The 12,234-nt window shown below is 44.6% G+C and overlaps 1 protein-coding gene across 1 annotated transcript in view; it reads right to left on the reverse strand.

Moving 5' to 3' along the window:
• Positions 1–12,234, reverse strand: part of DOCK2 (dedicator of cytokinesis 2) — a 397,882-nt gene that overhangs the window by 17,705 nt on the left and 367,943 nt on the right. The window contains exons 40-44 of the mRNA XM_038534784.1: positions 10,445–10,549; positions 8,741–8,882; positions 4,257–4,338; positions 2,939–3,023; positions 2,041–2,127 (exon numbers count right to left, since the gene is read on the reverse strand). Of these exons, the coding sequence (XP_038390712.1) occupies positions 2,041–2,127; positions 2,939–3,023; positions 4,257–4,338; positions 8,741–8,882; positions 10,445–10,549 (501 nt within the window). The remainder of the gene's footprint in view (positions 1–2,040; positions 2,128–2,938; positions 3,024–4,256; positions 4,339–8,740; positions 8,883–10,444; positions 10,550–12,234) is intronic.

Here is a 12,234-nt window from a genome sequence, read left to right on the forward strand (position 1 = left end):
ATATGAAGGGTTCCTGCATATCAACCGAGTGACTGATTGATGGATTTACTTAACATATAATCTTGAGCACCAATTATGTGTCCGAGCCTAATTTTTGTACTCAGAGATCTGGTAGGGAGCAAAATGGACAAAAAAATCACTTCCTTGAGCTTATTTTAGGGGAGATTATATTGCTTTTATGTTTAAAATTCCAGATATTACAAATAAACCCATTTGCAAGTTATATAGTGCTTTGAGGAGAAATACCATAGATGGGTTGAGGGGAGTGGAGAGGGCAAGGAGTATGATGGGAACTCCCTCATCTGTCCGCAGCTAGCAGGGACAGCTGGAGAAGAGTACCACCAGAAGATAAGACACATAGCCAGAGCCAAGTTGGGGGGAGGCTACATACTAGCACAAAATTTCTGATTCTTCACCTCAAAAAATGGGATTAGTAATAGTATATATACATCGCAAGGTTTTGTGAGGATTAAATAGGATAATGCTGTAAAGCCCTTGATCCCGTGCCTGGGACACTTGTCAAAGCTTATCACATACCAATGTGTCCCATAAGCAAAGGGCATGAATAGTTTCTTTCTTTCCAGGGTGCTGCTTATTGCCGGGATGGGCTAGGGACACATTCAGGAATGAGAGAGTGAATCTGGTCCAGATGCCTGATATAGGAGGTGAAAATCAAACCCCTCTTCTTTCACTAAACTTAAATAATGCACAAACTCACACTGTACATCCACTCCCTCATCTGTAAAATGGGAGAATAATAAAAACTACTTTGCAGCACTGTGGAGGGAGTTAAATGAGATCGTGCTTGTGAACAGTTTAGCACATGCTTGGTAAATGTTTGCTGATGTCACCATCATTGTGATATTTTCCCTAAGGTCCAGGCCAAGCCAGTGAGAAGAAGACTGGAGGGCCATCAAGCTGCTGGGAGACATTAAGGGCTAGAGTGGGATGGTCTCAAGCTGATAAGATAGTAGCTTGAAAACATCAGTCAGACATGTCCCTTCTCTGCTCAGAGTTCCAGGTCACCCAGTGGAAAAGCTAACATCCTTATGGTGGCCTACAAGGTACTACAGGATCTGGCATCAGGCTCCTACTACTCAGCCTCATTTGCTTTGAATCAGACACAAGCATTTTCTGTCCCTAGGGCCTGTGCATTTCCTGCTCCCTCTGTTCTAGAATGCCCTTCTCGGTGTGGACCACTCCCTCATTTCCACCAGGCCTTTGCTCAAAAAGCCATTTTGGCAGGGAGGCTTTCTCTGACCACCCTATTCAAGATCGCACCTCTCTGCCACCACCTCTTACGTTTTTCCCCATACTGGTCATCACCATGACATATTATATTCACTTTGACTTTTCAGTATGTCTTCCCCATTAGAATGTAAGCTCCACTGAAAAATCTCTAGGTGCTTGACATGTGTAGGGTACTCATTAAATATTTATTAAATGAGTGATGCTCTGAATATGTTCCCACTTTTCAAGCTGCCTCATGAAAACCCTGGCCTTTCTTTGCATCCTGGGAGCTGCAAGACCCTTAGCTGTTTAGGAACATGGAGACCCTCAAGTGTATTGAGAAGCAAAAGACATGCTAGCTCCCCAAGGGGAGTTCAGACAATTGCAGTCTAGCCAGAGCTTTGCCTCTGTGTGATTTTTTTCTCTCTGAGCCTCAGTTTATCCAACTATAAGATGGGTTAACAGTGGGGTTCTGCAGAGGAGCCCCAAGGAGTTGCTGAGATAGGAAGAGATGAGGGTATGATTGAGGGCATGGTACTGCAGGCCCTCTGCTTCTCTGCTGTACCTAACCACCAAAGCTCTCATTCATCAGCTTATAATAGGATTCTGTGTAGGTTTCATTTGCCAGGGGGGGAAAACTTGTCTGATGCTTAACCGAGAAATCTGAAAGCAGATAATCAGGATGGTGCCTCAGGTCCCTTCCTGCATTGGAATGCTAGGATTTCCACAGTGGCTTTGAATAAAAGCTTATCACCTTACAGTTAAAGGAACTCCTAAGACTGGCTATGCCCAGAAGGCCTGGAGACTCACCTGGGACATGTGAACCACTTCAAACCAGCGCAGGATCCCTGGAAGCTTGTACGCAGTTATGAAGGAGGTTCTCTCGATCCACATCGACTGTCCCATGGGCAGAAGGTGGCAAGGGCAGGAAAGCAACACACTTATGAAACCTGGCTATCAGAGAGGTTTGGCAAGAACCCAACTAGGCCTTCAAAACTCTCATCTACCCAGAGCACAAATAAATGTTTCAAGACCTAGAAACACACTTCCACCTTACCCTAAAGAATTCTTTCTGGATGTGAAGCTAAAGTTTTCCCTGGATTTAGCCCAGTAGGGTTTAATCTGGGTCTCTGAATAGTCAGGATTTTTTAGCAATATTGAATGCATCTACCTGCATTCTCTGGGGGAGGGTTTACAGTAGAACATTTTGAAAGGGCCCATGACTCCCAAAATATGAAGAATCACAGTCTAAGGCAAAGGGCTGAGAGAAACTTTGAGCCACTTCCTCATGCCAGCCTTGGGAACATAGGACAAATCCTAGCTGGGAAGCGCACAGGGGATATTGGAAACTGAAATCGCTGTGGCTTCTTATTACTATTTCCTGGAAGGCTTGACCTCATCAACACCCCTGCTTAGACTGAGGGCTCCTACCTTCTAGAAATGTCCAAATGCCCTGCGGCTGAAAGGTACATCTTACACAAGGCCTGGACTGTATCTGGTACATAGCAGGGCTCAAGAAATGAAAACAAACCCAACGGAAAAGACTGGAGAATGGGTGTTATTATAGAGACAGATGTTACTTTTACTTCTTTCTGCTTTGGATCAAATGCCCTCCCACCCTGACACTGGCAGGTACCTGCTCTGGCTGGGAAAGGTGGCCCGCGGCTTTTCAATGATCAAGGCTGCTAAGGGTGGAGGGGATACTCACAGCAAACTCATTCTCAGGGTCAACGGTCCCTTTGCGCACAGGCCGGGAGTAGTGGAACTTTTGCACGTAGTTGGATTTATAAAAGCTGCAAGATAGGAAGAGGCGGAGGTTCTGGTAGCATGCCAGGCTGCGGACGCAGAACCTGAGCTGAACTTGTGCTGTCCAGGGAGGCTCATTCCGGTAAACTTCAGACCTGGTAGTACCCTTGTGGTAGCATTTAAAATCAGATGCTCCTCGAAAAGTGATTTAGAAGCTAGGCTAGCTGGACTAGTCTTATGTCCTATGAGAACACAGTACCCCTTTGTGTACCTGAGGAGTTGGAACTCTAGTATTAATACACTTGGGTCATCTTTTTCTGTGACCTCAATGAAGGATCTAGATATGCCTCCAGTCCTAGCCTCATGTTCCAGGAGTATCTTCTAAGGATTTCCTAAGGAATCCCAACCACCCCTCACATCACTCTTCCTGAATCTCTGGGGACATTCTAACACTGAAGCCAGCAGGGCACGGTGCTAGCTGGATAGTTAAGGGTGAGGGGAGGCTCAGATCTGAGTTGAGCTAGGCCTGCTCAGCTTCCTGCACTAGTGTGAGACTGCCGGGATGGACTGCCTCTCCCTGAGGGGACAGGTCTCTCTTCTCGCAAAAACCTCTTGCTCCCTACTGTCCTATCAGAAGAGAGACCTTTTACTAAGGCACTCCAGGTGCTATAGTGGGTACCTTGGTCTGAGGAGGGTAAACTGGGCAGCTTGGAGGGGTGTCCCACAGACCCTCTGCCTCACGGCTTCATTACTGACCTTGCAATCTGGTACTGAACAGATGGGAGACCTGCCTTCATGCTGCTTCCTTTAATGCCCCTTTATTATAGACAGAGCACATCTACTGTCAATGCACTGTCACATTTCAACAAATGCTGAAAAGATGTCCCTTTGGAAAAAACGTGCTCAGGATGACCGCTGTCCCTCTGTCCCCACCCTGCCTGTTGCCTGCCCAGCCCACATTCTGCTACGGATTCCTTGGAACCACTGTGTCACCTGAGTGACAGGCTCTCCCCCTCCAGTTCAGTGAATGTCATTGCTGCTTCCTGAGGATTTGCTGTGCCTCATCCCTCTCATCTCTGGCTTCAGCCTTTTCAGGGGTAGAGCCTAGATGGCTAATGGGGGTCAGGTGATTCTTTTCCCAAGAGGAAAAGGGATAGAAGGCTGGCTAACCTAGAGAAAGAACTAGAAGGGCACCAGGGACTGTCTTGCCACCAGCTCAGCTTGGTAGCCCCATGGGATTTTCTTCCCCATCCCTCCTTCCAGTGAACTGTGTGTCTCACTTTATTATCTGGTCAGGAACTGGCTTATTCTTGAACCTTGGATGTTCATCCAAGACCGGCTGGACAGTGAAACACTGGATGTCTGGGATTCTTGCAGTTAAGGGTCACAATGTGTTGTCGGCTGCAGAGACAGTTCCAAATATAGCAGGTCCCAGGTGAGACCTCCTAGGACAGCCCTTCTGGGGCCAAATTTTACTGAATGTCTGACTTCAGGTTCCTGGCTGTCAAGTAGGTTCTAATAACAAGTTAGTAGTCACCATGGTCCTTAACAGAACTGCCTGTCACTTGCAACTTATCCCAGGGCTCAGCCCTTGCTAATAGTTGGTTTGTGGTCCTTAATCATCATCATCCTCATTTCTATATTAACAGTAATACAATCTAATGAGTATATAGTTCTCAATCAATTGCAGGGCTCATATCCTCATGGTCTCCTTTCATCCTGCCAATTCCACTGAGTAGTGTTACTAATGTAGGTGGTCCTCCTGTCCTCCTTTCATAGGTGAGGACTTCAAGGTCAAAGAAGCCAGACAAATTATGAAAAGTCACACAGCTTGTGAGAACAGAACAGAGGTATGTATTTGGGTCTTTTAACCCCCTGATCAGGGTTCTTTGACCCCAGACTGCTAATCAGTGTGGTCCTTAGACCAGCAGCACCATATCACCTGAAGGCTTATTAGAGATGGTGAGTCTCAAGCCCTACCTCAGACCTACTGAATCAGAGTCTGTAGTTTTATAAGATCTTCAGGTGATACACATGCGTCCTTAAATTTGAAAAGCATTGCTTTAGAGCATGCAGATAGATATCATTTTGCATTCCAGCTCTGAAAGCTTGAAAGTAACTGCCTGTGGCAGGATTGTAAGGCTGTGTCCAGGCTCAGTGGGAAAGAGTTCTATGATTGATTAGTGATGCCTGCCACAGGCACAAACAATGGGAGCTTTACCTGCCTATTTTAGACCTTTATGCATTTTAAACTTATAACATGGCAATGCAAATAAACAAAACTAGTCATCACTGGTCCTATTCCCCAGCTCCATGTCTCCTACCATGTCTCCTTTGCTCATTTCTCTTCTTTAAGTATCCAAGTACTCTCATCCCTTCATTCTACCCAATGACCACCATAACTCCAAAAACTCTCTCCTGAACCTGAAATTTCTGCCAACTAAGGGATCACAAACTCTTCTTATTGGCTTTCAAAGTTACTTTAATATGACCCCAACCCATGTCCCACCATTATCTCCGGCTATCCAAAAGATTCTTCTATGCCGTTTGCTTGAAATATTTTCTTATATTACCTCCTCTCCCCATGAGTCCTTGAGGCAAATGTCAAATACCACAGGCTCCATGAGCATTCAATTTACCCTCAGTCGGATGTTGTTTCCTCCCTCTGACGATCCATGGCATTTTGCCTGAACTTAGGACTCTTATCTCTCTAACTCCATGTCTTGTCCCCCTTTCCTCCACCACATTGTGATCTTTCTGATGGCAGAGGTTATGATTCTTTCATACAGAAGAAATGGCCAAAATATAATTCCAAGTTAAATTCAGTTGTCCCCCTCTACTAAACTCACTCCATACTAATATGTTAGAGATTTAATTATTTTATCTCTGAAGAAAATTTCCACATTAAATGAGAGTCCCTCAGAGAGGGGGGCAGAAGGAGAGAGATTGAGAGAGAATATAATGACAGGTCTCATGGGAAGAACTTCTGTAATATTCAGGAAAACTATTTTCTTTCTCAAGCCATACAGCCAACAGCCTTCTCTGGGAGGGAAACCACTTTGGTTTCCACACTAATCCATTTATGTGTTATATCCATGGCTGTTCTTCCACTACAACAACAGAGTTGAGTAGTTATGACATTGAGACCACGCAGCCCACAACAACTAAAATATTTCCTATCTGGTCCTTTACAGAAAAGTTTGCCAGCTCTTGTTTTAGAGAATGTTCTAGGCCATATCTACTGATCTTAGTAATTGGCCTTGGTCCAAGAGGAGAATCCAAACCTGTCCTGGGGAAGTGAGTGACACCAGAGCCCTCAAATCATGTCCAGGAGGATGCATGGCTAGTGCCTCACCACATGTTGAATATGTGCATGGAATTGTGACCCTGAGGTCTAGGCAGGGGGAAGGTGGGAGATAGAAGACAGTCAACTAAAAGACCTTTGTTTCAGATGTCTTCCCTCACATGATACTTAAATAAGAAGACATGAAATGTGTCACCCTTTCAAGCTATTTGTTAGCTTCACTAGAGAAGGTGAGAGAACAGAACATTACAAGCTCAGATTTTGGCAATAAGCAGGCCTGAGTTCAAATCCTACTCCATCAGTGCCTAGGACCTTGTGTAAGCTGCTTATATTTTTTGAGCCTTGGTTTTCTTATTTGCAAAATACAGAGTAATAATCCCCAGCTCATAGGGTTACTATAAGGATAAAATGAAACAATGCTTGGTGCATGGTAAATAGTTAATAAAGAACATTATCTTCATTAATCTTGATGAAAGTATGGCATTATAAAAAGAATACAGACTTTGTGAGAGATCTTGGAGTTCGAATGTCACCTCTATCACTAGGTTTGTAATCTTAGGAAAACTACTTTACCTCTCTGCACTACACAGTCCTTCTCTATGAAATAGGACAAAAATAATGCTCATCTTATAGAGTTTTATGGGAGTTAAAGAAATAATATTTACAAAGCACTCAGTCTCATGCATGGCATGAAGGGGACATTTAGGAAATGTCAGCCCTTTTCCCTTGTCCACTTGATTCCTGGCACTGAATCAGGCCCACATATCATAGGATGACTTCATAGCACATGCTCCCCCTCTGCCCTAAGCTACAGGGCCAGAGAACTATTCAACACCAGGAGTCCACTTAAGAAGGGCCTTAGTACTAATCTCCTGTCTTGTCTGTAGTCAAAGTCACATCTGTAACCAGTCAGCCCCAGGACTAGATGCATTTCCTCTCGCAAATACCATGGTAGAGCAGGCATGAAGGGCAGGTGAGCATAATGAAAAGGTTACAGATGAATATTTATCACCCAAGGGAAAAATATTTGGATTAAGGTTCAGCAGACTTAGCAGACCAGCCATGCAACCTGTCAACCCTGTTTTAAAGACTGTAACTTAATTTGTGCTACAGGGTGCAGTGCAGGGAGCCAAGGTGGATGAGTGCATCTCCACTCAGCTGTCTGCCTAGTCCTTGGATTTATATGCTCTCTGACACCGGGAGTCCTGCTTCGGGCCCAGTGTCCACTCCTGACCCTTAGGAATGCCATCACCTACCCAATCTCACTGGCATCATCTCGTGTCTCTTGTGTCCTCCTCTGTGGACTCCAGTGAACTGACTCCCTCCCTTCATCCTGCCCTCCTTCTTGTCTCTATTTGTCTATCTCTCTCTTCTTTCTCTCTTCTTTCTGTTTTCTATTAATCAACAGGTAGTTTCTCAGAGTCAGCTTTGTGCAGGGGCAAGGCCGCAGATGGGGAAGTTACTGCAGCGAACAAGGCAGTGCAGCCTCTGCACTCCCAGAGTTTACAGTCTAGCTTATGTGAATCTTTAAAAAGCACAAAAGATAACAGATTGAGATAAATTCTCTAAAGAAAATAGACAGGGTTTGAGATATGAGGCTCATGAAGATTTCAGAAAAGGCTACTTTAAATAAGTGACAGAGAGAGGCTCTTCAAGGAAGTAACATCAAGTTAGGATTTGATGGATGAGAAAGGAGCTAGGGGAAGGGCATGACAAGAAGAGGCAACAGAAATGAGGCCATTGTGGCCAGAGGGGCATGAGAGAGGGAAGGAAGAATCATGAGGAAGGGGCAATGACATTAGAGAAACAGGCAGGGATCAGATGGTGGACATGATCCCGGCCTCACTCAGGAGTTTTGACCTTATTGTAAGAGCACTGTGGCACTATTTCAGTTTTTGGAACCTGCTGTGCTCCTTCCACTTGAGGCCTGGGCATATGATGGCCCTTTCCTCTATCTAGGCCATTCTCCTTGCCTCCTATTAACCTTTGGCTAGTTGCTAAACTTAAACATTACCTTCCTCAAGGAAGCCTTCTCTGCCTTCCCCGTCACAGATCACAATGTCCTGCATGGGTTCCTCTTGGCATTAACCCAGTTTTTATAAACACATACTTAATGGTGCAATTAGTTGTTCAGTGCCTCTTTTACTTGTTAGACTATAAGCTCCCTAAAGGTAGGACCACTTTATGAGTGTGATCTTTAGCACCTTGCACAGTGATTGGCACAGACTCAGGGCTTGATAGTATTCATTATGAGAATGAATGAATGAGTGAATTGCTCAATGAATGGAATGTTTAGAATTTCCCGAGATGGATTTTTGGATCCCACATTGGACACTAAAATTGGCACTACTGCCATGATTCTGGCAGCAGCTCTAAGCTCTTAGGTGGGGCTCTGTGGGCTAACGTCCCAGGAGAGCTGCCTCTGTCTGGCCCCTTGGCTGGGCCATTCTCCAAGGATACACTGGCCTGGGGCATTCTTCACGTCCTCCCCGGGGGCAGAGGTTGTGTTCATCTTCTCTGCATTGGGGAACTGGCTCATCAGCTGCATCTGGAAATCTTCTCTCCGCTCATACTCCTTCCCTCGGTAGATGAACACCTTGTTCTGCAGAGAAATGACACCCAACAGAGATCTCAGAGCCTAGGCCTGGAGAATGTGATACAAGCAAAGCTGGGAGGCTTATGACATGAGTGTAGAGCTATGGTGACCTCCTATAGATCTCTCTCCTTTCTGCTTCCTCACCACAGAAAGGAGAAGCTCAGCTCACCAACCTACCTGGGCACACCACTTCTTTAAAAAGATAGATTCTAAAAGGAGAGGGTATCATGGATGTTGAGAACTTCTTCAAACTCTTCTGTGTACAGCTTTCAGAATTATTCATCACTTGGCTCTCAGTGTGTCATACCTGTCTTCTGTTTATATAATCACAAAATGTCCCTCCTGCTTTTCATGGGCCATGTGGGCTGGGCCTGTAGGATGGAAGGTATCAGCATTCGGGTCCTTCATCACTTGGCTCCTGGCTCTAGCTCCACAGAAATATACACTTTATCCTTCTTTGACTGAGTTAGCCTCCTCTCAATAAGTGGTTTTCAAATGGGGATTGATTTGTTTCCTAAGGGACACTGGCAATGTCAGGAGATATTTTTGGTTGGCACAACTTGGGAGAGGGAGAGGTACTAGAACTCAGTGTGTAGAGGCCCAGGATACTACTAAATGCCCTTCAATGCAGAGGACAGTTGCCATAATGAAGAATAACCTGATCTAAAATGTCAAAAGAGCTGAAGTTGAGAATCCATGTTCTAGACCATATCTGTACCATCTGTGCCACTTCTAATGGCCTATAAGTTCTTCAGTCCAAACCCACGTCTGTCACCTCGCTGTATCAGTACTTCCAAATCTGGGGGATTGTCAGAAGGGCCTAGAAGACTTCTAAAATTTCAGATCCCCAAACCTAGCTCCAGACTTGCTGAAATGTGATCTATGGGATTAGGATCCTAGAACGTGTATCCTTAAGTTCCAGAAACTGCATGCTGTGTGGTATCACAACAGATTGTGGAAACAGGTATAAGACACTAGTTATCCTCTCTTAATCTAAACATCATAGAGATTTGGAGAAATATGAAATAGTCTCACTTTTGCACACATTTTTATTAGAGAATATAACTATTTTTCATAAAGATGAAAGTTGTGTTAACACATGACAGGTTAATTATTGTTATTTTTAGATAAAATGATAAATATTTTTAAATTTTCTTAGTTTTAATGTTGAATATGGTAGATGTAGACAGAGTCTATAAATACAAAAGTTCATTGAGGACCTCAATAATTTTTCAGAGAGAAAAGAGATTCCTGAGCCCAAAGGGTCTGAGAACTAGTGCTCTGCTATGCCTGCTGGGTAGCAGAAGGCATCCAGCTCTCCTTGAATGCCTCACTCAAGGGATGGGGAGCTAGTGCCTCGCAGAGTAGCTCTGGTTTCTGTATATCTAGAGAAACATGGGGTGGCTGAGGGTGGTAATGATAGAGGCACTGGGCTTATGCTGGCAGTGAGGGCAGCAGTTGGAAGGAGGAGAACACAGAGTCTGAGTATAAGCGGTTCCTTGAAGCACAAAGTGACAGCTGAGAGGCCCCAGGCCTCTGGCCTGGGTCTCAGTCACCAGCATACTCACCCGCAGAAAGGAGGGAAATCCCTGGCCATAGTATCCAACAGCAAAATAGTCTGGCTTGGGCCTGAGGATTTTCATGATGTTTTCATAGAATTTTGCCTGCTGGATCTGAAAGGAGAAAACTCATAGCTTATAATAACATAAATGTGTATCAAAGGCACATCTAACCCAGAGAGGCCAAACTTGAGACATGATCATTATACCAGAACCAAGATGCTTAGTACATATATTTGCATATCTGTGGATATGTCTATAATTGTAATAGCAATAGCTGTATTTACCCATAACAGGTTCCATGTTGATCACTCTACCTGTACCAGCTCGTTTACTTGCATCCTCCTCGTAACAACTCACAAGTATCGTATCTCTGTTTTTTTAGAGATAATATTCTTTTTTTAAAAGATTTTATTTATTCATTCATGAGAGATACGGAGAGAGAGAGAGAGAGAGGCAGAGACATAGGCAGAGGGAGAAGCAGGATCCATGCAGGGAGGCTGATGTGAGACTTGATCCTGGGACCTCAGGATCATGCCCTGAGCCTAAGGCAGACACTTAACCACTGAGCCACCCAGGCATCCCTCGTATCTCTGTTTTGCAAATAAAGAAATGGTGTCTCATAATGCAGCTCGTAAGTATGGAGCTGAATCCAGCCAGCTGTCCATAGCCCCCCACTACCCCACTCTGGCTTACCACACTGCTCCCTCCTCCATGCGCACCAGGCATGTGTTTATGAGGCTCTATGGATGCATAAATATCTCTGGATATAGAAGTCTTCCTGCGTATGTGCACTTAACATATTTCATCAATTCCAAGAGGTGTGTGTTTTTCATATTTTAGCATCTCTGAAAACTGTTTACATCCTACTTTATACCTGATAGCATCTTACAATTGCTATTAGCCAGGCAGAAATCATGACAGGAGACATAAAAAAAAAATGCTACATCTCACAGGATGGCATCTTAAATTTGACACAACATGGGAGATAAATGTGGGTGGACAGAAGTCTGTGCAATGTAGGCTTGGAGCGTGGATGTACACATACATCAGCATTGCATGAAACTGCATGTATATGTGCATGTCTGTACATAAATGTGTACTGTGCGTATGTGCATATGCGTGTGCACAAATGTGTATGGGATGTGTCTGCAAGTGTACAAATGAATGTATACTCTGTGTATGTACATGTATATACAAGTGTGTAGCGCATGTGTGTGCATATGTGTGCATGAATGTGTACTCCGTGTGTGTATGTGTGCAAGCACATAAATACACATGTTTAGAAGGCATGTGTTTCCATGTCTGCAAAAATCTATATGGATGTATGTATGGGATAAATGTGTTTCTTGGTGTGATTACATGTGTGTTCGCATTGTATCCTACACACAGTACAAACAGCAAACAGCTCAGCTGTTTTTTAACAAGAAAACTGTACTCAATACCCACCCCACCCCCAAAGAAGCAATAAATCATCTCTCCACATTCTGACTCTCATTTTAGAGTCTCCTGGACACAGCTGGACTGGCCTGTCAAAACAGGCTAAGATGGGGCGGCAGGCCCTGGCTCTGAGGTGGCCAGGAAATACGTGGGAGGTGTGTGAGTGGTAGGAGCAGCCAAAATGTTCTGCATTTTCCCTGCAGAGGCCACCTCCCTGCCAAGCCCTGGCATCTGCAGCATAAGCAGGCTAGGCTGGCTTACCTCGCTTTCCACATACCCCCACCAAATCACCAGCACCAAGGAGCTAATGGGGAATGGCCAGACGGGGAGTATTTTAATGTGATTTATCTGTTAATCAG

This window comes from Canis lupus, chromosome 4, assembly GCF_011100685.1.
Source record: "Canis lupus familiaris isolate Mischka breed German Shepherd chromosome 4, alternate assembly UU_Cfam_GSD_1.0, whole genome shotgun sequence".
NCBI classification, from domain to species: domain Eukaryota; kingdom Metazoa; phylum Chordata; class Mammalia; order Carnivora; family Canidae; genus Canis; species Canis lupus.